We start from the raw sequence: 26,603 nt of genomic DNA, 5'->3' as shown, positions 1-26,603 counted from the left end.
TATGAAATATGTAATCTTTCTGTTGTGCTTGATTTAACTGAATAGGCTATATATTCCCTGACTCTGAAAGTTACTCAAGACTCCAACATATATTTTGCAAAAATAATGTTAACAGCTTGGCTCGAAATGACAAAAGTAATTTCTCAAAGTCACGGGTCAAAAATACTATTTGATTTGAAGAGTCATGTGGCACAGTGTTTCTTGGTTTTCCTTGCTGCATCGTGTTAAAAATGTGACTTGCGAGCTGCCTTCTCTGGGATTTTATATGTATTTATTCTTTCAAGATGTCTGACATCATTTGGGGGATCTAATAAAATACAAGGGATTACCTCTTAATATGTAGTAATCTGGAGCTCAACTTTTGGATGTGTTAAGCACATACTTAGTTTTAAGGCAAAATGTACTTCTAATTAGACATGAGTTTAAAATTACATCTGAATATTTTCTAGAGCTGGATCCCTAGCTCATAAAATCTATGAAGTGGTCTTTAAAGAAGTAACTTCTAATTAAACCTCTCCTGTCTTTATTCTGGGTTCTTGTATATGACTGAGCTCAGTAGTTAGCCTCCCAACAGCCTAATAACAATTTCACGGGAGGCAACCAGAAGCCTTAATTTGTAAAGCCACAATTCCATTTCTCAATCTGCTTCAAGCTTTTTGATGTTTCTTTTGTACCTATCATATACATCCTAGAAAACTTAACTGAGCTAGACTTGCTGAGATTGTATTGTATGGCGTATCCCTGTGTGGGCCGGGGGAATTCCGTGGAAGACATTTACAGCATACATGTGAGGCTAAGGTGTGGCGCAGCCACCAAGATTCTTGGTTCTTTGTTGAATTCAATGATAATTCAACAGGCATTTTGCCTTCTATTGTAGGTCTCTCACAAAGAAATTTGATTTTAAAATATTTATTTGGATCTTTGGGCTTCTTTTTGGGTGTTGAGTGGATGTAGCTATCAAGCCATTCCTAATTTTTTATTTTACCTGATCTCTTTTCCCCTTATATTTCATTTTTCTAACCCTTTACACAATGGAACATAGAAAAGAAAAAAATAAATAAAATAGACCCACCTCTCAGACAAGTTAGTTGTTGGATTTTACTACTTCTTTTACCCCAAAAGAAACTGAAAAGAGTGTGGCCAAGTAGAAGCCATGACAAAAAGACAGTTTCATTTGAAATGTAAACCCATAAACCACTGTTTCAGAAATTCCCATTCAGAAAAAGGTTCCAAGACAAGAAACAATATTACCAGAATGCCTCCTACCCTACCTTCAAGGTACACGTTTTCTTTAACATCAGATTGTAAAAACCCCCAAGGCCTAAGTGCTTCTTCAACGCTTCCCTGGTAATATAGGAAGCATTTATTTGCTAGTCATAGCATTTTATGCCCATACAAATGTTTGTATCATCAAAGCATAAAAACCCATTATTTGGACAGCTTGTTTTTATGGTCATTTTCAGAGCATAGTAATGAGAGGAAACCTATTTTTGAAGAGTTTCCTTTACCACCCTGCAGTTCCTTAAAATGAGTTTCTCTTATCTAGAATTCTGGCAGAAATCTGACTTCATTCTACCCCTTCAATAGAAACAGAATGTGCTGGGATTTTTTTTTTGGCAATGTGACAATTATAATACCAATAATAGCTTTAAATAGTTCTTGTGTTTTAATTACTTTTATTCAGTACTTTTGACTGTAAGGACAGATGTGTTTTCATGTCTCCAACGGAACTCTATCAATAGATTACCTCTCTTAACTATTTAAAAATATCTTCCTCTTAACCATACACCTTCCTTTCTTTCAGATTAATGGTTTTCAAGTCTCTACTACTTTATTTTTTTCTTCTCAGCCCTATGTAGGAAATAGATGTCCACCTTCCTGGTGGAAAAAGGCCATTTTGTCAGAGGCTCAAACTGCTATGCTTCTGATGTTTTTTTATATATAACATATATATATATATATATAATATATATATATACACACATACATATACACACACATATATACACACATTTTCTTAACTTTGTGGAACCGGTCATAGAGTATAGTACTAATTCACATGAGAAAGACGTCGAAATGTGATCCCACATTGTAAAAGCCTAATATTGAAAATATTGGCACATTCACTTCGTGGTGCATCTGCCTGTGAGTGGCTCTTGGCCTTCCTGTTGCACATTGCACAATTTGGGCCAGGCTATCAGGTTATCTTATTTTTAATTATTTAAGATAAAAGTAACCTGCAGCAAAAATATCTGGAGGAGAGTTCTTATGAAGCATTTCATCTTTTGGTTGAAAGCCCAAACTGATTTCTCTTTTAAGTTTTCAGGAGATGAGTGTCAACATACAGTTTTTATTTCTGGTTCTTGACCTTCTGATTAATTTGCACACTTGCTATGAAAATTTGAATAATGCAGAAAACTCAGATTTCTTAAAAATGTTTTTCTCTTATTTAAATTGAAATGTATTGCTTTTATATAGTCTCCATACTTTTTCTGCCTATTTCGAAGTTACAAGGGAAATAAATACATTTTGTAGGCTTCATACTAGTATCCTCAACAGTGTTTAATTTATTTTAAGATAAAGATCAGCTTGTACTCTTATAACAAATAAAAATGTATACTTATAATAAAAAAAAATGGTATTTTCATTAATATGACAATGATTATTTCTATTCTCTTGCACTACAGACTTGGTAATCCCAGGCTGATTCTCTTCTACTGCTTTCTGTTATAGGTGTATTTTGCTAAGGCTGGTAGTTTCCAGAGGATTTAAATATACTTTAGAGCTTGCTTAATAATATATGTTGATTTTTCCTCTTGTACAGCAACAACAGATGTGGCACCTCAAGAAATGCTTAAGTGGTCTCTGCTTGAACCTCGTATGTGTCTTGTCCACTAATAACGTTAAGATGACATTACATTTATACTGTCTGCTTCTGTGTAGGTCTGCTATAGGTCTTTTTATTTATTTATTTATTTATTTATTTATTTATTTATTTCATCTGCCACAGACTTTCTAGGACCTTTTTTTCCTTACTGACACATCTTTCTTTAAATCTCTGTCCTTATTTTGTTACAAATACTCTGTTTTGATTTGTACAAAGCTGTCGTTGCATTCAAAACTTAGGTACAGGTACTTCAAGGTCAACCTGAGGCATATATAATAACTATCAGTGACTATTCTGCCTTTTTTTTTTTTTTTAATGAATGTTAAAATAAGAAACTCATGGAAGCAAATACGTTAGCCACAAGGAGCTCTGTGTGCAGTCGATTGCTGGAAGCTCGATCTCCATGCTTTTCCTCTTCTCATGCTTTTTCTTAGGCATCTAATATGAGCTACAGAGACAGGATACTGAGCCAGGTGGACTTTTGGTTTGACCTAGTGCAGCCTCTCTCTCTTCTTAAGCCTTGTTCTCTGATGTTGTCTCTGCCACCTCACAGCTTGTGGAACACATTTTGCTACTCTTTTTTTGAACTGCAAAATGTGTCCCACCAACAATCCCAAATTCTTGCACTGCAGCCAGAAACCTTACTGTTACATACTTATATAGGTTTTCTTAGAAAGCATGTATCTATTCTGAGAATATTTCCTTTTGTCAAATCATCACCACCTCAGACTTGTTTCCAGGCTCTACCTGGATGTATTATCATTAGGAAATAGTTTTGTACTGTTACCCCAACTGAGCTAAAAAGCGCTGTTCTGCAGTTGCCTGACTCTGTAAGCATTTAATTGTATCAACACCTCATTTGCTTTTCAGGTTCAGTAGATGATTAGATATCTGAATGTAACAGAAAAATGCTGCAAAGGTCAGTACATGCAGACATCCTGGCATTCCCCAGAGACTTGTGGCTTAAAGAATTTGATAATATGTATTTGATTATATTTAATAGCCTTGAGTAAATTTTGCTCGTTTCTTTTTAAAAAGGTATTATTTCTTAGTTTCTGCAACATCCTGTAGTTAACATCTCTACGTTAACCTATTTTTAAGTGAAGTACTGTAGCCTTTGCTGGTTGGGTACCTGCCTCCTGTGGTGTCCCTTACTGCCCCTTCCGATACAAGGACTGTATTCATATTCTTTATTCATATTCTCTAAGTTAATACTAATTCTATAGGTTTTTGTCATTCCACCTCCTTTTTTTTTTTTTTTTTTCTTTCCAAACTGAAGAAGCAGTGTGACTTTTATTAGTATCTCGTAATGGCCCAGTCTGAAAAGATCAGTGTCTTTCTTCTTCCTTACACTGCCCAGGATCCAGACACTATAGTTCTTCTGTCTGAGGTCCCCTGCATGGCTCAGGCTGGCTGCTGCTTCTGGATCACTCTTAGTCCTAACGAACAGGCCTTTCACCTCAAGCGATTTTAGATGTTTCATTTCAGGTGAGAGCTGCCTAGTTTTAGCATTGTGGTTTAATGGTGAGAACGCTTGCTATGGAAATAAGAGATTTGGGTACAGTCCCTTCAATGGCTAACAGAGACTCCAACTTAGATGTCCCAGCCTGAAGGTGAAGTGCTGTAGCTGCGATCTAACATGCAGGCCTACTGCTTAGGGCATGCTCCTGAATGATGGGGAATGTGAGGTTGAGCTCCTGAAACCGAGGAGGGAACCATTGTCTGTGGCATTCCTGCAAACATTCAGCCAGTCTGTAACACATTTGATTTGTATACCACTGCCATATCCCCCAGCAGGGTTTTAAAAGGAAGGAAGGGGCTGGGATTTCAGCCATGTTTTCTCTAATGTTTCTTACTAGCTAGATAAAGTGCTTTTATTTCCTGTGTGGTGCTGTGCCTGCTGGTTTGGATCTTACAAAACTGTCTCCAAAAGCTTCAGAGGGGGCCTAAGGAAAGTAACATACTGCATACTGGAGACAAGGCACCAAAACCATATGTATTTCAGTGCCTAACTTGTAATGTCTGCTTTTTATTGATCTGGCTGTAAGTGTAAGCAGTGTATAGAATCAGAGAATCACAGAATATCCCAAGTTAGAAGGGACCCATAAGTATCATGGAGTCCAACTCCTGGCACCACACAGGTCTACCCAAAAATTCAGACCATATGACTAAGAACACAGTCCAAATGCTTCTTAAACTCTGACAGGCTTGGTGCTGTGACTACGTAAAGTGTAAAGGCTGTGTAAAGGCAGTGTTTCAAAGTTGTGATATGGATGCAGATGCTATAGTAGTTATTACATTTCTGTCCTGTCCTTTTAGCTTTTTCAAAATAGACAAAAATTCTTCCATCTATTCTTTGGAGTCAAAAAGTCACCTATTCTTACCATTTGTCAGATCTCAGCTTAATGATCTGGGGAGAACAGTGTTGAAATGGAGTATTGAATTAATCCCAAATGATCTGAATGCCACTTGAATGTGAAGGCATGTTTCTTCCACAGATAACTGGAAAATGACTAGTTCTTGTTTGGTTTCCCCAGCTTCACCATTAAGAAGGTTATTAAAATGTAATGTTCTTTCTATATGCTTTGTCTTTAAGGTTTCCACTTTTACCCTTTATCAGGCTCACCTGCTAATGACAATCTTTCCTTTATCCATGGCTATTTTTGTAAAGTTCTCTCATATTTCGATTCCTGCTTTGCTCACTTCACACTGCAGTATTATTACCTTGTAGGTGTTTTAGCTATTCCAATATTTAAGGGAGTACTCATTATAACTATAGATTAATCAAAGTCATTGTTTCATATGTCACTTTAAAATCTTTAATTTTGTTCTTCAGTGTACTTGTCATTATTAGTTCCTTGTGCTTCTGTTGTGGTTTTTGGTCTTCTGTCTTCATGGGATTTCCCAGCAGAAAGTCACTTCCTTTGGTTACATGGAGCCAAAGAAGAAGCTTCCTGAGAAGGCCTGCTGATACGAACAACTGGACCAATATATTGGGCCTAGTTGTAAAGTGGAGGTTTTAGATGTGGGTTTTCCATTGAAGAGCTTATCTGTCCACACGTATCTCCATGGTACAGTTCTCTATTTAGGCCCCAGAAGAGATAATTAAATTTTTATATCTAACCTCTGCAATAATTTATCCAAATACCTAATTTTATGACTCTAATTATTTGATTGACCTAAACAGAATAAGTTACAGGTGTAAAATTAGCCAATTATGCCAAGTAAATATGTCTTTTGTGATTGAATGATAAGTTCTCAAATCAGAAATACATCAGGATTTAAACACTTGAGGGCTTCTATTTATATCCTTTACATTATGATATTCATATGTGATTCTGAAATAGCCTAACAATAGAGAATATCTTCTTAAGAAATAACAGGACAATTTTTTTTAGACCTAAAAACTCCAGAAAAGAATTAAATTCCTCTGAAAAGATTAAAGTGTTATTTATAGCATTTTAAGGAAAAATATTTTAAAACAATATTAAAATGAAAAACATGATTCTGAGAGAGGAATCCCAATAAAATATTCAAAGGTAAGGAAATGAGTTGGACTGAGATAATCTCTCATTTTTAGTTTAAAATTCAATTTTTAAAACATCTTTTGGACAGAACTCAAAAAAAAAAAAAAAAAAAAAAAAAAAAAAGGTTGCCCAATAAGTAAGAGTTTTGAGAAGGATTAAAATGAAAAAAAAGCTCTTCTTTCTTCCTGACCAACTGTAGTGCTTTATAAAGTAGCCAAAGAGACAAAACAAATCAGGAAGTCAGGGAAGAACGTGCAGCAGCATTAGTGCTGGCACAGCAACTTTCCCCTTACTGTACTGAAAATAATACCAGTGTCAGCTGCAAGACAGAACCTTTGTTTATAGAAATCGTAAGTGATCTTTTGGCTCTGGTGGTTCTATACCCATTTCCACCAGCTAAGGAACTGATACTCTAAATCCACCAATTACAATAAAACAGTCTATTTTTTGTATTGCAGAAATTTTCATTGCCATTTGTAGAACAATTTGTAAGACAAGTGAAGAGTTTGAACTTAGGATATATTCTTTCATCTTCTGGTATTTGAATAAATTTTGTTTGTTGAAACACATAGAATAAAATGTACCAGCACAAATGTGATCTTCAAACACAGTTTCATTATCTGATTTGCTTAAATGATATGATGCCATAATTGTGGTTTTCGTTTTTATGTTGGCATTCATTTTTCCCCCTCTGTATTCTACACTAATTAGCTGACCAAAATTATGGTAAACAGTATTAGGCTGGTAATTAGCAGTGCTCATTTCTGGGTTTTGTTTGTTTAGTTTGGTATTGTTGGTTTTTTTTGTTGTTGTTTTTCTGTTTTCAGGAGAGGTTTCACTGTATTCTGGGGCTGGGAACGTGAATTTAGGCATTTTCTGAGGCCACTAATTCTTATTTCAGACCAATTCACTATCAAACAGTCATGACTGGATGATCACTGCGAAAGAGGAGATCTCTCCCTCTGTTGATCCCTGTTCCTGCTCCATAGAGAAAAGGCTGTGTCCTTGCTGCAAGAAACTTCCCAGCTTCTTTCAAACCTTGGATGGAGTAGACCAGAACCAGTATACTGGCAGAGATTTGAAATTTTTCTGGTCAATATAGTTAGGTTAAGGAGGTGAGCACAAGCATGCTATTTCTCAACTCTTCCACTTTCAGGGAGAAAGTGGTTGTGTGCAGCCATGTACACAAAACCTACAGCCATGAGGATTCATGACAAAGATTATTATAGAGATGCGAGGCCAGGAGAGGCATGGAAAAGGGATCTGTTGAAGGCCAGAACAAGTATGCAAGGACAGAATTTCTCTGTGGCTGTCACATTCACCAACTAACTTCTGAAGACTGTTCAGCTGGTAGTCAGTCTGTTATGTATGGGGCAAATGACTCCCCGTGACAGAATCAATTCTAAAAACAGAGGGTCTTTTTCTATTAAGTGACTTCAATTGTGAGTGGGCTGTCTTTCAAATTTGTGCACTTACAACTTGTATGACATTCAAACAATTCTGAGAAAGCTGTAAATACGTGGTGAGAAAACTTGTCGAGTTTTACATTTCTTTAGGAAAGAGGGAGACTGGTCTCTATTGTACGTTTGAGCGATGCCTCATGAAAGAGTCTTCATGCTTTCTAGAGCCTTCCAGCAAGTGCTGTAATATATGATAGAGATCTGTCTTTTATTCAAAGAGAGGTGAAAATTCTTCTTCTGTAGCATTATTACGAACTAATTTTCAGTGCCAAGCAAGCATGACATAACTTTCTGAAATTTAAACAATCACTCTACTGTTGAAAGTTTATTTTGAAAGCATGGCAGAAGGAGAAAATCTTGATGCTGTGCTTTCTAACTGATATTAAAATTTTGCTATCAGACACAACAATTGTTTGAGACACTAACATTTGAATAGTATGTTCTCTTTTTCAGGCTTTTGACTGAAATCCATCTACCCATCCAATGCAAAAATCAAAGCAGGCTTTCTACTGTAATAGGATTTCTTGGTAGAGGTCAACATGCTGCCTGTCTTGACTGTACTATGATTTGAAGAACTCCTAGTGGCTTCCCAGGGTGGTGGACTGAGCCCTCGCTCAGAGCTTGTGACAAGCCAAAGACACAATGTACTGGTGGGTTAAGGAGTTTCAATCTACCTTATGAGACAGCGATTGCTCTTGTTTTTATGCTATGTGATTGTGCTATGCTATCCTTCCCATTTCCTCTAAAAACAAAACTTTTGCTGACCTTCCTTACATTGTAGCCTCTTACTTGAAATAAGAATGTTGTAACTGAGCAACTTAATTTAGGAAGAATGATTATTGTAATGACGTTAATACCATTAGCTTTAATCTCCCGACCTTCACCCTCTTTTACTACTAGGATGTGTTGGCCCTGGCCAGCAGCCACATACCCACACAGCTGCTCACACCAGCAGAGTAGGGGAGAAGATAAGAGGAACAGGAGCAAGAAAACTCATGGGTCATAATACAGGCAGGGAAATCACTTACCAATTACTGTCACAGGCAAAACTGACTTGGGGAATTTAACTTAATTTACTGGCAGTAACGTAAATATTTAAATACTCACTTGGGTATTAGGAAGCAAAGAAGACAAACTTTAAAACAGCCTTCCTCCCCCCTCCCCAGGCTCAGCTGCACTCCAAACACCTCTCCTCCTGCCTTGTTACTGCCACAGGCTACGCTCGGGCCCTTTGGAGAGGTAATGGAAGATGCGGGGGCTTGGGGACAGGATGCAGTGGTTTATCTCTGCCTCTCCTTGTTTATCACTCTTTTCTTCCACTGCTCCTTCCTTCTTACTCATCTTCTCTGCTCCAGCATGGGTCTTCTATGGGCCACAGTCCCTGCAGGGGTGTGCCTGTTTGGTCATGGAGCTTCTCTCCTTGTCCTCTTGCTCCTTCATTGTCCCCTCTGGTGTACCCTCCCTTCTTTGTTTCCTCCCCTTTGGCATTTTCTCCCCTTTCCCAAGTGTATTTTCATAGAGTTGCCATGCATGTGGTCCATGGGCTCCGCTTTGGCACATGGTGGATCCATTGTGGAGTGAGCTGGAATCAGCTGTGAGCAGCATGGTGCAGCTCCGACCTCCTGACCTGCACCTGCACAGCCAGGAGGAGTGGGGAACGTAGGAGGGCAGAGCAGAAACTGCCTGACTTCACACAGAGATGTAGGGGTAGGGAGGTCAGGTTGCATCGTTGGATTGCTTATTACCACACCACACCCATCCCTGGGGGGGTACTTACAAGGGATCTTGAAGCTCATCCATAATTTTAAATCCGATACATATTTCTACTGCAGAACTGAACCATACAATCTATGTTTGTCCACGTTACAGAGTAAACTGGACTGTGTATGGAGAGGGAGCTATTGCATAACCAAATTTTGGCCTGAAATCCAGTGCTGAGTCACATTTTGTTATTTTAAGAGCACTGTTACTGGTTCATTTTTCTTTGTAAACCCACATCACACCAGAGAATTACTACAAAGTGGAATTTGTACTTTGGAAAGACATATGTGTGTATTAATGCTTTTCACTCAAAAAAGATATTTTGAAAGTTTGCGGTGTAAATTTTGAAAAGGCAGCTTGAATCTGAAAGAAGGAAATGATGGCTAATGCTAACACTGGCTTCAAATTACTTCCACTCAGCATTCATAGACAGGTACACGCCAGTTCTTGACTGTGATTCTTGGTTAAAGGAGTATAGACAAATGTTGTAAGAGATGATTACTATTTTACAGGAATTTCATGGCATATGTTAAGGAAAGTTTGTAGAATGTGCCTCCAAAATACTTGGCTGCATAGAGCTATGCCACAGGATAGATTATGCCAGCAGTGAGAAGTTTTGTATTGAAAAACATGGAGAGTCCTCATCCCAGAGGATGTATCATGTGTAGCATGAGCAGCTTGTAGCTGCTCAGGAAGTGTGTGTCAAATCAGCAACTACAGCTTGACTGGATCTTTACTAAATGGTTTAGTAAATGCTTTAGAGCTGGGCCTGGGCTACAAACCTGAACTGTGAAACAGACTAATGAAATTCCCCCAACCTCATATTTTGGGGTCTAGTTTTGTCCACTTCCTACACTGAGCTAAACAGGAGGTTCAGCTAAAACTTAAAGATCCACTGCAGTCTGTATGGGACAGGCCAGGGATGTAGGTTTTTGCCCTATACATAACATACCAATGACTGATCCATTAGGATGTTCCACAGCCAAAAGGAATCTCTCCCACTGCCTAGGATCTTCGTGTTTTGGTTAAATAGTTAAAATAATTAATTCTATTTTATTTTCAGTATAAATCACCCTTCCTTTGTCCTGGGCTCTTGTGAAGGGCCATGCTAGCACTGTACTATACCTTTACTGTTAAAAAAAATCCCTCGCCAAAACACTTCCTTAAAATCAGCTATTTAATGCAGCCCCTTTGCCAGCCCATTGCTGTGGGAACCCAGACCTTCATTTATTTATGAAACCAGACAGTTTCTTCTATTGTGTGTGGAGCTGAAATTCTAGGTAAGTGTTTTTATTAAACTTACTTAAGGTGTAACATATTTTTTTTCCCCTATGAATTCAACAGTGTAAATGGTATGAACATTCAACTGTGTCTTGCTGATACTGATGTCTTTACAGACTTTGAAAGGCAACATCGGTAGCTGCTGATGTTTTGTCAAGGTTACCATTTGTCATTTTGGAGTTTGAGTTAGACAAATGCATTTTAGAGAAAACAGTAACTCTATACTAGGATATTTAAGGAGATTCATATCTTTAATTTATACAGCTCTATATTCCAAGAATCTGGGGCCAGCATTGCAGGTAAAGTATTAATTTGGTTTGTTCCGGTTTTATAATTAAATTAGTTTGTTGAAATACTTGCTGCACTGAAATCAAAGAGAGAAATCCCATCAACTTCAGCAAGATCAATTGACTGAATCACCAAGATTTCACTTCACATGCTGATATCCTTCAACCAGGTATTCCTGGTCATCAAGATTTAAAAAAACTTTAATAAATGTTGATAGTACTTTATAATGTACTTTAAGATATTTGTATGCTATGTAAGGCATAATTAGCCAGTTAGAATATTTCAGGTGAGTCTTGGCTGAAAATATTTCTCGTTTATATTCAACCATTGTCTCTTCTTTGCATTTACAACATCACACATAGACAAATTTTGTCTGCTAAAATTACTACCAAAATGCCCAGTATTTTTCAATAGACTATAATCAAATCTTCAAATAATAAAATACTGATTTATTATTATTATTACAACTTTGAAATAAAAATGTAAGTGAGAACAGGAACAAAGATGCAAGGTAAAATAAATAAATAAATAAATTATTATAGACAATGCCAAGAAGAGTTACTAAGGAATTGTTTCTGAGTAATATTGTATATAAAAGTATACTCCATGCTAAGCTTGCTGAAAATTTGTCTATTGTCACTGTTTATTAAAGAACAACATTTGCTCCTGGAACTCAAAATTACTCTGAGGGTGTATTTTCATATATATTCAGATGCTAAACTGCGCTATGGAAAATGCAAGCTTGTTTCTACTAGGTCTGAAAAACAAAGGGATTTAAACACTTGATTTTAATTCTGGTCAGTATTTTTTGGAAGAAAGGAGTAATTGAGCTAACTAGAACAGAATGTCAGCAATAACTCATTTTCACTTCATAATATCTATAAATGTTTATACAATGGTGTGGATAATAATTTAAAAGTTACAAGGTTAAAGGTTGGAAACATTACTAATGAAAAATAGTATGAATTATAAAAAACACAATGCTACAAGAATTTAATTGCCTTAAAATGCCACTTCCTACGTAGATTACTTTTATCTGTATTATTATCTTTAATTTCATCAATGGAAATAATATGGAGGTATTTCATTTAGCTAATTTTATTTATGCTGAGGTAATTATTATTTATTTTGAGATATATAACAATAATAATGTTTATTTTAAACAGGATTGAAGCTTTGATATCTAAATAATGGTAAGTCTACAGAGCCTCTATTCTTTCATTACTGAGAGCTTCACATACCCTATAGAAAACTTTTAGGCAAACTCAGATTTTGGGGGGATTTTTTTAGCTTTTACTGAAATTATGAACTTCTAGAATGACAATACAGTTTTCTGGAAATCTACATTGATTCCTATAATGGCATAGTATAGCATTATGTCTACGTAAGCAACTCCTATTTTTTTTTCATGTCAATGTTACTGAATGATAGTGTTGGCTTCATTCATCACATTAAACAAGTAACACACACCTCTGTACTAAATACTACAAAGCAGTCCAATAACAGTAACACCCTTTAAGTGAACTTCTGCTGCAAATGAAGGAAGTGAACTTTGAAATATTTGCACGAGTGAGTAATGTTACCCATGAGAGCTCTCCCACTGACCTCAAAGAGACTACACAAAGGAGTGAGAACTTTCTTATAACAGCAATGATTCTGGTAATGCTTAATTTTCTGCAAAATACATATTCCAGGAGGATGGCATGATACATATGTATTCCGTATAATCACTATATTTTCCAACTGTCAATGTTGAAGGAACAAGCCTGGTCTTTTCTGACTCTTGACAGAAAAAATGTTCTTGCAGAATTTTCCTGATCAAGACATACTGGGCCAGGCTTTTGAAGATGCACTAGAAGTACTGCAGCAGCAATCTGACAAAGAAATGCAGTATTCACAAGGTAAAAGGGGCCATTATTCCCTTTCACTACAGCTTTATACTTTTACAGGAAAGTATGTCTTAAAACACGTAGGTGGGAGAGGAATTTCCCAGAGGTGGATTAATGCACAGCTCAGGGGTACATTGAAGAAAAAGGGGAAGAATGTTTGGAGGGTTTCTGTCCCTCCCACCATGGCATGCATCTTCCAAGTCACAGTACAGGGAAGTTGTTGGACAGCTCCCCCTTTCCCTTTCCCTTCCCCAGGTGTACTGAGTTCAGGTTTCCTACAACCAAAAGATATAAGGCCACAGTGCCACAGCCATTTTCCAGTTTTAAAGTTTTAATTGAAAAAATGCCCTTCTGTTACGCTGTAAATTGCTGTAAATAAACTCATATAGCAACAAATTCCAGAATAGTATTAATAAAAAAGACAAAGAATTCAACATACAAAATTCACTTCCACAATTACTTCCTCAATTACTTTTTTTTTTTTTTTTTTTTACATTAAAATACAACTTAAACATTTTTAGGCAGAAATGTTAGTTTGAGTCTGGGTAATTAGAAGAAAAATTATTTTATTGACTTCTAGACTAAGATTTTTACTTTACAAAACTTAAAGTATATGAAAGCTGTATAAGGTTCCAGTTCAGGCAAGACTGGCAATTAAAATGCTGTAAAACTTAAAGTCTGTCTGTGTTTGGTGTTTTCACATCGTGAATAGAATTGGGAGGAAAGCAAAGTAAAAGGCTACATCATGAACGCTCTAAGTCCAGAAGAATATGCCTACTGTCTTCTGTGTGAATGTGTTTCATACAAGGAAGGTTATTTACATATTTATCTATGATATACTGAAATGCAAATATGAGCAATCAGGCCACACCTTCAGCTGTTGTAAACAAGTTTTTGGCCCCACTGCAGTGGTAATTTACACACTGAAGGATCCTCTGTATATAACTTCTTGCAATGTTCTGGCTTGTATCTGTTGTCAGGGCCAACAAAGAGATGTTTAAACACTTGCAACTCAGTGTGTAGTTATGTCCCATTGCTCACACATATTTCCACTTGCAACAGATGTGCCCTCCAAAATCTTCTGACCACCCACAGTGCATAATGTCTTCCAAGTGCCGTGGTCCAATATCCTTTTCTGCTTCTTTTAAACATCCTGAGGTCTTGGGCTCCTTCTGTGTTGTTCTTTCAGGCACTGCAGGTACTCTGAGATTTTTTCTCCCTGTAGCTGATTTGAAGTAATCATGTTTTTGGACAGCTGAGACAGTATTGCCCAGAATCATGTTTACCAGCTCCTCTCCTTCACTTCATTCACAATTCTAGACTCTTACTTGCATTGTACTAATGACCTGCTGAAGAATTGCATGACATTCCCTTTTTCTTTCTAATACATGTATTATAATCTTCAATAATTCTCCCATTCCCTAAGCTTGGTGATCTGTTTGGCTCTCCCTTTTTCTATTTACCAAACTATTTCACGATACTATGAAATAACTGAAATTTTATCTTAACAAATATTTCTTTACATAATGAAGGTAAGAAAAACCAGCCTAGGGCATGGTTAGCAGTACCACTATACATACCTCTGTGCAAATTATATTGGATAACCTCCTGGTTATATATTGGATAAACATCCTGGCTCTGGAGAGTTTATTATTTAGACAGCAGCAACAGGATAAATGCATTTTGACAGGCCCAGTAGCATGTTAGGTTGTTTGCTGCTGCTGTTCTTGTTTTTGTTCTCGCCTTCTTCTCTCCCTTTTACTCACAAAGTTTTTGCTCCTTCCTCGTAATTCTCAGGTTATAAAAATTGCCTGACTCTGATCAACCATCACTCTCACCTCCGAGCAAGTCCCAGCTACTCTGCAGCACCATCTACAGAAGACCCAGGATATAGCTGGAGAAATATGATAGTAAGTGAACTGATTACTGCAGACATAAATGGAAAATTAGCTGAGCATCTATGATTTCTAGTAGAAATCATTATGCTAACTCTAACACAAATTTAGTCTGGCCAGGCATAATTCAGATAAAACTGCACTGGGAAATATTTGCAAAACATATTTAATAGACTCTTTTTAGGAATCATCTTAGCTGTTTGGTGCTATTCTGTGGTTCATCACATAAAATGACAACTAACAAAAAAACCTACTAGTACAGCAGGGAAAAGGTCTTCTCTCTGTTACCCAGAGAAGAAGAATATTACACAGAAGAGGCAGAGAACAATAAATTCCAGCCCCTACACAGCTTCTGCCCCTGTGAGTAAGAACCATGCTTTTGATTTCTCCTCCAGTGGTCTGCTTTAAGTTGACTGGAAAGACCAGCATGGTTTGCACATCGAGCTCAGCTTCAGCCTGCAAAGCCCATCTTCATTCTTAAAAGCACTGGAAATGTGGCCTGCAGGAGTGATGGAAAATGGGTAGTGCAGGGGAGAGAATTTCAGGTAAACAAATTCCACAAAAGCCCGTTTTCAACCAGCAGATTAGCGAGAACGTTAACACAAGAACTACAAAGCCTGTCGAGAGGCACAGCCCAAGTGGCCCTTGTCTTTTATTAACTCTGGAAAAGGAGTTCACAGCTCCTCCAGCAGAAAGGTTGAAGCCTGCGGAGTGAGGCAATTACTCTGTTATCCCTCTTAACTTCTCCCCTAAGGGCCATCATTCCCGTTGGACATGCTGGTGGTGCTCTTTACTGATAATGTGCACTGCAGGCCTTTGTGGGTGCGAAAAGTCTTCTGTGGGTCAGGTGATAAAAGATTGCATTTCTTCAGGCTTCAGGCAAATAATTATTACAAGCTTCTTTTTCCTCATAGATTGTACACTATTGCTAACTCTTCATTGTCTTAATTCTTGAAGAACAGTTCAGGGGATTTTTATGCAGATGAGACTGTCTACCGTATGCTGCAGAATACTCCAGAAAGCCAAGTGATGCATGCTGCTGGTGGCCAGCCAAAAGCAGGGAAAGGTGTGTAGAAAGAATATATCTTGACAAGTGCATTGCATTAATTTAAAACTCCTTTGGTGAATTGTGCTTTCTCTGTATCCTTTTTTTTTTTTTTTTTTTTTTACTTTTAACTGGAAAAAATAAGTCAATTTTTAACAGTAACTAGAATACAACTGCTAGTGTTCAGTTCCTATCTGCTAAATCTCATACAGTAAGATAAATCTGCTAACTTCTCATTCTCTCCTCTTGTTTATTACATAGAGAAACAAACCAGAGATGGGTTCACTCCAAATCATCTGGGTTGAAGTCTGATGCGAAGAATTACAATAACATCTTTATCCACTTTAATAACTCATTTTATTTCTTTTGGTCAAAGCAGTGGTTTTCTTGAAGTTTTTCCATATATGTTAATATGTTTGTACTAGATTTTATGCCTTTCTCTGTTTACTGTTCAAATTACTTCTTAGCTTTTGTCATTTCCAGTGAACACTTTGACAGCTGTTTTTATGCTCCTTTTGGTTGACTTTACTTGAGTGGATATCTGTTTTGCCAAGAGTAGGTCAGGTGCCATTGGCCATCACTGTACTTCAGTTGTTGCATTCATTCTTTGGCTTTCATTTGGGACTCGGCATCCTTTGTATGACTCTCCTAGATGAGATTTCCACAGCTTCCACTCCGAGTGTTGTACCTACTTCTGACTGTGAGGTCTTTTTGAGTAGCTTCCTGATTTTATTGCTTTTTGAAATCCCCTTCTCTCAATGTTAACCACATGGTGTCAGTTTTTGTATCATCCCTTACCATTGATGCTGAACACTGTGGTTTCTGTTGCTTAATAGCTCAGATACTATGACTACTACAAGTTCCTTGGGACAATGGGAAGACTAACCTCTCCTTTTAAGTTCTGTACTTCTAACTCTTGAAGTTCACTACTACAAATGCAAATATGCCAATCAAAAAATGTTACTTTTCTAAGTCTTACCCAATTTTACATGATGTTAGCTGAGGCCACCTTCAGTTGTTACTGCTCTGTTAAACTTAATTTCCTAATTCATCTTCCTTTTATATTATTATCAGTCTTCTTTTCCAGAAGGCTATACTGCACAGCATTTCATGGCTGCCTATTCTTATGTTTTGTTTTTTTTTTTCTTTCTTCTTCCTTTTTTTTTTCTTTTTTTTTTTCTTTTTGTCTCCATGATAATATCCTGCCAGAAACTATGATTTGGGGAACTATTTCCCCTATACCTAGATAAATTTAGTCCTCTTGTCCTCTTATTTGTGCATGAGAGGTTATCTGTACACTAGCATGTAGTGTTACCCTTTAGGAACAGATCTGTAAATGAAACAATTAGCACTGAGGATGCAAAGTCTGTGTTTAAAGTGTTTCATGGGGGTTAGGGCTATCTCTAGGATGGCCACAAGTTCTGAAATCTGCAGTGAACTAAATATGCTTCTGGAAAGCATCTCTGAGTTTGGTTTCTTCTGAAAGGAGTCCGACTCATGCATTTCAAGGCCAGTCCTTGATAAGAACAAAAGCTCAGTAAGTGGAGACCATCAAGAGATGTATTTCAAGAGACATACACAGAGAGAATTAGGCTGCTTCAGGCCAATTTAGTGCAGTAACCTAATGCAGATGCTCTGAAACACCTTCTGGAGGAGCTTCCTCTCTCCAGTGACTACATAAGCAACCTGCAGAAACCAGGCAGCTGGCTTGGACTGATGTTGTGCAGTGGTTTAAAGGCAGGTAATGAACACTGCTGGCTTATGCAATGCTATGCAGTGCAAAGATCCAAAGAACCCCACCTCAAACAGGTGTGTCCGCATGCTGTAGGGCTTTGGAAATAATAGCTGGAATCTAGAAACATAGCTTCATTAGCACATATAAGCCCATATGCCCTCTCAAACCAATGCATCAGCTGGAGAAGTCTAGACAGCAGAACTGAGGCTGGACAGCATGACCTCTGAGATGCTGGTAGAGAAGTGGCTACACTATTGTTTTCCTGCAGAAACTCAGTCTGCAGTAGCATGAGGCTCCGATGAACAGCAGAGACATCCAAATGTCCCCCAGGTCTTATTCATTCTAGCATTGGTTCGTAGGATTATGGGATGATTCTGGTTGGAGGGGACTTAAGAATGTCACCTTCTATTATTCAGAATTGCTTACTGTGACCAGGCAGTCTCCTTCATGTTTCTTTTAAGCTTTTCATTTTGAAAGTATTATAGGTATTTCTAGTAGAATATGTGCTTCTAGCCACAGGCCAATTTTTATTTAGATCGTGAAACTTTATTATTTTTTTGGAAAGTACCTCTGATTTCAGGATCTTCTTCTTCCTAGTCTGGCTGTCACTTCTCTCCTATTTCCTTATCACCAGATGCAGAGTTACTGTCATCCCTAACAGATGTTTTGGCTTGACCTCAGTGTTCCTTAGCTACTGCCGCTTTTCCCCAGCCCCTGTTTTAAAATAGCCATGCAAGACAAGACTTTATGAACTTTAGGTGCAGCTGCTTGTATCCACTTTGGTTAAAGTGGAAGCCGTTCTTCTGCATAGACTCTTCTTCCTGCAAAATGTTCCTCTTTGTCTCATAATCTTCAACTCTTCCTCCTTATGGCAGCTTCTTGGTCACCCTTTGCTCTGTGAAGGGAACTGGGAGCACTTCAGAGAGAGGGACCCACAAGACCTAAGTGAAACTAATAAATCTCACTAGTAAACTTCAGTGTGAGAGCTGAACCTGTGGGGAGAAGAACTTACTTGACTGACGAATATTGCTCACTGAGCTTCCTTTATTCTGCATTGGATGCAATTTGACATTTCTGCATGTGTTTAGAAAAATACAGTGTATGAGAAGGTCTAGCTCCTTAGTGACTAGGTGAGGTTTACAATTCAAAACTAGCTTGCTCTTCCTGAGCATTCACTCCCTCTTTCTTATATCAGAGACTACCTTGCATCCCCAAAACAGTCCTGAAATGAATCTGACAAAATCAATTCATCTCAAAGTCTTTGAGTTTCGATTAAGTGGGGTAAGCATTTATTAAAAAGCATTCAGATTGGCTCTCCAGGGTCTCTTTCCAGCACTGCCTGAGGACGTGATTCCCTGCACAGCATGTGTCTTAAGATTGCTAAAAGTGGCTCCTCAGTCCTAACACACAGCAAAGTCAACACATATTTGTCATGATCCACTAATAACCTGCTCTTAAAACTCTAATGACCAAATCCCTTCCTGTCACCACAGATCTGTACATTGTTTCAGAACTATCATCCCATTTGCTACTGGTAGTCTTCTGTTGAATAGTTTATATCGATCTTTTAATTTCAAACAGGATATTAGGTTTACATATGCTTTTTTCCCTTAAGATCCTTTCCAGGAAAAAAGACAACTGCTCATCTTTTAAAACCAGCATGAGTTCTATTCTGACCTTTTGTATTTTATTTCTTAATAGGTAGAAAAAAACTCCGTCTGTTTGAGTACCTACACGAGTCTCTGTATGATCCAGCTATGGCAAACTGCATTCAATGGGTGGATAAGCCCAATGGTGTCTTCCAGTTTGTCTCCAAAAACAAGGAGAAACTTGCAGAGTTGTGGGGAGAAAGGAAGGGAAACCGCAAGATCATGACATATCAGAAAATGGCCAGAGCACTGAGGAATTATGGAAGAACAGGTGAAATAATCAAAATTCGAAGGAAGCTGACATACCAGTTCAGTGCTGTTGTTTTACAGAGACTTGCTCCAGCCTATTTCTTGGGAAAAGAAACTGTTTATCATCCATACATTCAGCCTAATCAAGAATATCAGTGTGCAGACGACTGGATTAACTACAACAGTTACATGTATAACAATGGTTATGCATTACAGCATGCTAACAGCTAGACATCTCTCTCATATAACCAGGTCTTTGTTAGCTTGCAATACTTTTCAGCACAGGAACTCTTCTCTGCACATAGCTTTTCCTATATGATATCATACAAACAAACGAAGAGGAGGGTTTTAAAAATTATCTTTACCTAGTTTTGTTCCTTTTGAAGGTACTGATAAAGAGCCATTGAATATTGAAGAAAAACAGCAGCTGTAGAGTAGCTTCTGTCCTGACATTAATGAAAGGAATGCTTCAGATTCAAGCTCGTATATCCAGAATGGGGATCAAGACTTTTGTCTGCTGTCTGGATCAAAGATCCCATTCTGATAACACTCGCTGCCTTCATTGGAAGCTCTGTGTATATCCTCATCATTTCCAATCAGAAATTAGGTGCGGTTGTACCACAGAGCACGTGCTCCCTATCAGTTGGATGCACGTGAATTATAAAGGGGAGAGATTTGCCAACTGCATGGAGTTACTGTCTGCTTTTTCATCAGTGCTCTTTATTAAGAGCTGATTTCTGAGTAAATGCCTGGCTGAACTATAGAGTCCACATGAAGGTGCACCTGTTGGCCAAGTTGTTAATCCTTAATCGCTTATATTAACATATTTTAGCATAGATCCTAACATATGGTATTAGGATAGCCAGGTGTACATTTCACTGTTGGCAGTGGATTCTTTGGGAAACTCACCATACCATGACAGGGTTAGTAAAGGATTATGCTTTTTATGAAGTTATTTACAGTTCTGCCCTCACTAATACATGAAGCTGCACTTTCATCCATCAGTTCTGTACTCAGCTGACAAAGACAGCTTTGTTATTTATAACCTCTTTTGGAGTTATAACTTTATATATAGAAGATCAGTTTCACTTCCCCAGCTCTTTTTCTAGACGGTAATGTTGCTGAGAGGCTCTGATTTTACACTCTCTTCATAGGAAGAAGGAGTAAATTTAGGTAAAAAGAGAGTACTATCCCCTTATGCCAAGATGATACCTGTAAGTCTACATTTTCTGATACTTCTGTTCCTTGATCAGCTTGTATCATCATATGAATTGGATGTTGTGCCAAAATGCTTCCATTTGACTGCATTCAGTTCCATGTTCTGCATTTTGCTTCAAGTGACTTCAGGTCCAGGTAGAAATAAAGGCATAGCTGATTGCTGTAGAGAGATACAAATGGTGTCCTGATACGTTTCGTGAAATTCACTGATTTTGATTGTTACCCCCTGTTCTAAATCCTGCTTACTTCTATAGGAAAATTATTTTATGTAATAGACACAATGCAACACACTCCACTCAAGCAAAATTCAAGTTTTGTAAGCTTGAATTCAATGCTTTGTTAAGATGAAAGATGTGTACTCTCAGAAATCTGAGGTTTGTTAAACAGCACTAAAAACAGGCCTAGATTTTATGTCAGTGAACATCTACCAAAATAAGGTCATAACTGTGTTGGTAATACTTCAAGTATAGTATTTCATAACATGTAAATTTTCTACAAAATAGATAAAAGATGTCTCTGGTTTTATAGAATTAAGCCTTGAACATGCTGTAGAACTGAATGTGCTAGGATTTTTACTCTTTCAAAGGACTGAGAAATTTAGGTTGGGATGCCTTCACTGTGTAAGCATGTACCTAACTATGACTTTTCAAATAATCATAATGTACATAAATTTGACAAGAAACTGCACATTTTGGTTACTCCACATCTGTCACTCATTGCACACTGACTTTATGCTTAAGGCTGGTAACACACACCAGGATAAGAGTTTGCTTTGTGTAAAATGTTTACTTTATCAGTATGTTTAGTTTCACTTTCCTCAGCCTCATCTACTTGTTAAGGAAATAAATACCTGTTCAGATTCTGTGTTACCTTTTTAACCTGTATATAAACATTAACATTTGCTTGCTATAAAACTGGTAACCAGATGAGAAGTTACAGCTGTAGCTGGGAGAGCAGTACAGAACTGGAAGAGTGCAGGGGTAAGAAGAACTGGCAGGAAGTTCAGGCAGAGAAGAAATGAGGGAATCATGGTATCGGTGGACAGAAAGAAAGGGAACTTGGAGTTAAGTAAAGCTGAGGAAAGAGAACAGTACGAGCCAGAAACCTAGTGGGAGAATCAAAAAAATAAAAATAAGTAAAAATAAATAAAAAATAAAAACAGGGGAACGTCAGGGTCTGCCTTTCTCAGCTTGTGATTGCAGATATGCGGTAGGTAGGAACCAAAGAGCTTAGGTATGTGGATACTATTGGAAGGGAAGAAAGATAAAGGCTACAGTGCACACAATGGAGAGGACTGATTTCAGTCACAGGAATAACCATGTGGACTGGCACTGTTAGAAAAAGATTTATTTGAAAAAAAATATATATATAAATATAAGTACCTCCCCAAATTAAGTACCCGGAGAGATTTCGGAAGTTCCTACAGTAGTTCTGTGGCTATACAGCAGGATATTTAACTGTACAATAAACCAACATTGGGCACACATACAGAAAATATTCTTGTCTGTTAGCAAGTCTTTAAACTAGCAAAAACAGGTTAAATCATAAGCAAAAGCATAATAAGACCATATAGAATCATAGTCTATCCCGAGTTGAAGGGCCTCACAAGGATCATCGAGTCCAACTCCTGGGTCCCCAAAGGACCACGCAAAAAAATCAGACCATGCATCTGAGAGCATTGTCCAAATGCTTCTTTGAACTGCGGCAGGCTTGGTGCTGTGATCATCGCCCTGGGGAGCCTGTCCCAGTGCCCGACCACCTTCTGCGTGCAGAATCTTTTCCTAACACCCAGCCTGACCCTCCCCTGTCCCAGCTCCATGCCGTTCCCTCCGGTCCTGTCGGTGTCGCCAGAGAGCAGAGCTCAGCGCCTGCCCCTCCGCTCCCCTTGTGAGGAAGCTGCAGGCCGCCATGAGGCCTCCCGTCAGTCTGCTCCAGGCTGAACAAACCAAGTGACTTCAACTGCTCCTCGTACGTCTTGCCCTCCAGACCATTCAACATCTCCATAGACATCTCTCTAACAGTTTTATATCTTTCTTACACTGTGGCGCCCCAAACTGCCCACAGTACTCGAGGTGAGACCACACCAGTGCATACCAGAGCAGGACAATCACTTCCCTCAACCAGCTAGCAATGCCATGCCTGATGCACCCCAGGGAAGGGTTGGCCCTTTTGGCTGCCAAGGCACACTGCTGACTCATGTTCAGCTTGCTGTTGACCAAAACCCCAAGATCCCTTTACTGCAGGGCTGATCTCCAGCCTCTTGTTCTCCAGTCTATATGTATAGCTAGGGTTGCCCCTTCCCAGGTACAGAATCCATCACTTGTTTTTGTTGAATTTCATATTGCTAAGACTTAACTGAAGTCTGAAGTAAGGCGTATCTATTTCTGAGTGTTTAACTACCAAAACAACACACCAAAGGAAGTGGTGGATTCTTTGTTGAGAAAATCTTGAAATAATTTTTTTTTTGAAATCTTCAAACCAAAGCCATATCCATTTCTGAGATGTATAGTAATGGTGTTATCCAGGAGTTAAATACACAATTGGTGGTGCATAAATCTACCTGGGGATGATACATCTACCATTAAAATGGAGGGCTGAGATGGCTGGGTGGCAAAGTCATAGCCATATCACAAGACACAAGATTGAATGTAGGAAATTGGATTGCTACTAGTCTCAATATTTGCATGAGTCTGTCATGTAACACCATGGAATAAATCCAAGGTTACACACAGAGATCTAAGCAGAACCAGGATGGGTGCTTGTAGCCAGGTAAGTCAGTTTGATGCTGGAAAAGACAACACCCCGTGCATCTCTTACCCTCCAGCACTGTCCTCCCATCCTCAGCCTCTGCATCCATCCCCTCCTTCCTGTCTGCAAAGGCTTGGACACGAGATGTGATGGTGCCAAGTACCCAGAGGAAACAAAAGCAGCAGCTCCTGGAACAGCAGCTTTATCCCAGATGTGTAACTCTTGATAACTGGCCCATTGCTGCCACTGCTGACTTCATTTTTATCTTGCTCTTGGCTCCCTCCTCCTCACCCCAGCAGGCAAACTGGGCCAGAAAGCAGACTCTCTGATCACCCACCTGCCTAATTTATGCACACACCTCTGATTTAGACACTGCATCTTGAAGAGGTTTCCTTGATTCAGAAGAGCCTGAAATGGGGCCTAAGGCCTGGAATAGGGCCTAAGAAAGAAGCTGTGCTCCTCCTGTCTCCCACTCTCAAGGCTGTCCCAGGCAGAGCTAGGTGCTGTAATAAAGTAATGTGTGTGCCTCCTGATGCTTCAAGCACTTACTGAGGACATGAGCCTGCCAGAGCAAACTATGCCTCTTAAAGGGATGACAGAAATCCTCTCGTGCAGGTGTGACTAAGCATTTGGATGATCATCTTGCTCATCCCCTCATTCTGGGCCAGTGCCTCTCTCTGGCACACATTTCTTGTTCGCTTCAGCGAGCCTACCTATGGAGGAAGCATATCACAGGTAGGGTGTCTTTTCTTTTTTATTTGCTGTAGCTTCAGCCTTGTTCCCTGATGGAAGGTCCCTATGCTACGAGCCAGGATGGTGTTAGGTGGGGTCATGGCCTGTCCGGAAGAGCTTTGCCTCTTTGGCGTGGGGGTGGCTCTAGGCCCACCAGATGGCACCAACACACAGCTTTTCACACTGAACTTGCAGTCATTGCAGTCCTCATGGTCATTTGGTCTTCCCTGCGCGTGAAGAATACATGAGGAATAAAAGAATAAACAAAGCTATTTTTTTCAGATTTAGGCTTCTGAATTCCTGTGAGTAGGAATTGCAATTGATAGCCTTACAAACTCTGTGAAGGATACAGAACCAGACTATTATTGTTACATACTATATTTACTCCATCTTGCTCTTACTATGCCATATATCCTTTTCAGCAGACAAAGACAGGAGGGGTTCTTAGCTTCCAGGTGAGAAAGGTTTTGGTTTGATTTGATTTGATCTGCTTTAATTCAAAGTTGATTTCTGTGAAACTTTTCCCTCTGGCAGCACTTTGGGCATGCATCACGTACTTACCTCCACCCTTTCAGATGCTTACCAGATGTGTGTTCTGGTGGCAAATGGATCACACTTGCCCACTGTGCCAAGCATAGATGGATGCACTGGGTTACCAATTCCTACCTTTACAAGCTGAGATATTCTCCTATCGCATCATACAGCTGCATCCACTGGTTTTCCATTAGTACATTGCCAGGTGAGTATAAAAAGAATGGAAAATACTACAAACAGTGATGGGCTTCTTTACAAGAAACTGCCTCATGGATTGTTTAAAAAAAAAAAAAAAGTGTCCTGGCTACCAAACACAAATCTATTAACCTTTTTTTTTGGTTAATGAGAGCTGCCCCTGCATTCTTGACAACATCTAAACAACCAAATAGAAGAACGACTGCAAACACACTGATGTATCGGGATAACACTTGAGACCAACTTGGTTGTTCAGGCTCTTCGCTAGTTAGGTTTTGTTGACATTGGCAATTCTTATGGTTTCCTAGTTTAAAAAACATTCTTTTACAAACAAAGTCAAGACAAACTCTCAGACTCTCTCTAATCCACAGGAGCAGACTCCTGCATCTGTGCACAAACTGAGGGTAATGGCTTTGCATGTTCCTGCTGCTGTCGGCATGAACAGATTCAGTTGTGGGACTGGAGGGACACTAAGACCATAAAACACAATTTGTATTTTTTTAATCTCTTTTTGTACAGTGGCTTTCAGTTCTGCTTTCAGTCAGGTTCACAAAGATGCTGTATTTCAGACTGAAATATTTCCTGTAATAATACTCTGTTAGACAATGCAATTAAGGACTCATATTCTACAGAAAAGTTGGAAAACTGGAGTCAGTGCAGCATGAACAAAATCACTTGACAGTGACAGCAGAGGGCGCTTGCCCAAATGTAGCATTTTCTTGGTGTTTTGTTGTTGTTTTTTGTTTGGTTGTTTTTTTTATGCCCACCAGAAGTGCCTCTGGGTTACCAACTGGCCTGCAAGTGGCACTTCACATGCAGTCACTACCTGCCTGAGTAAGGAATTCTGCTGAAATCTGCCACTGACATATTTTATCAAACTTCTATCTGTTTTACATGGAGGCATACTGTTAATTTCCTCTGGTGTGTTTTGGACCAAAAACTGTCAGAGTTACCTATGAACTTACCATTGGTTTACTCAAAAGAGGCCTAGATTTTTAAAACTGGAGCAAAGTGCCTCGCCACCACTACAGTTACTATCTTACATATGGTAGTTTTATCATGTCTCTTATTATACCACTTTCACCAGGAGATTTCACAGTGCTCTGAAAAAACACCATTATCCCCACTATATATGTAGTGTTAGAAGAGCATACTTGAGGTAAGGTCTGTGGGCTCGTGGCAGGTGAGCAATCAGGCAGGAAGGAGAATGCCAAGACCTTGGGCCCATCTTGCAGCCAACAGCCAGGCTCAGTTTGTCCTGGTCTAGCTTTCTGGTGTTCCTGAAGCATAAGAAGAGATAAGTAAAATAATTAGCAGAATCCAATCCATTTGTTAAAAGTGCCCAAAAGAGACAGTAAGCAGCCCTCCACTGGCACACCTGGAAGCAGTATAATTTTTTTCATATTACTCAACAACACACCCCAGATTTGAGTTGCTGGATGCACTAGAGAAGAAGGGAAGTTCTGGAGCAGATGGGCACTTTTTGCCAAAGCAGCATTTCTTCTGCTTT

At 38.7% G+C, this 26,603-nt stretch overlaps 1 protein-coding gene across 6 annotated transcripts in view; it reads left to right on the top strand.

The window, feature by feature from the left end:
• SPIC (Spi-C transcription factor) overlaps window positions 1-22,041 on the top strand; it is a 28,809-nt gene extending 6,768 nt beyond the window's left edge. The window contains exons 1-7 of one of the 6 annotated variants that reach the window (XM_040544953.1): window positions 9,091-9,113; window positions 11,181-11,215; window positions 12,371-12,397; window positions 13,012-13,105; window positions 14,891-15,003; window positions 15,946-16,054; window positions 19,470-22,041. In XM_040544953.1, coding sequence (XP_040400887.1) covers window positions 12,395-12,397; window positions 13,012-13,105; window positions 14,891-15,003; window positions 15,946-16,054; window positions 19,470-19,897 — 747 coding nt within the window. In that variant the 5' untranslated portion in view covers window positions 9,091-9,113; window positions 11,181-11,215; window positions 12,371-12,394 and the 3' untranslated portion in view covers window positions 19,898-22,041. Of the gene's footprint in view, window positions 1-9,090; window positions 9,114-10,796; window positions 10,916-11,180; window positions 11,216-12,370; window positions 12,398-12,994; window positions 13,106-14,890; window positions 15,004-15,945; window positions 16,055-19,469 lie in introns of those variants that run through there. The other 5 variants (XM_040544950.1, XM_040544952.1, XM_040544949.1 and 2 more) reach the window with 5 other exon arrangements.
• The last annotated feature ends 4,562 nt before the right edge of the window (window positions 22,042-26,603 follow it).

This window comes from Cygnus olor, chromosome 1, assembly GCF_009769625.2.
Source record: "Cygnus olor isolate bCygOlo1 chromosome 1, bCygOlo1.pri.v2, whole genome shotgun sequence".
In the NCBI taxonomy this organism is placed as follows: Eukaryota; Metazoa; Chordata; class Aves; order Anseriformes; family Anatidae; genus Cygnus; species Cygnus olor.
The sequence above is the reverse complement of the archived record's forward strand: the minus strand, read 5'-3'. Positions and strand labels throughout refer to the sequence as shown.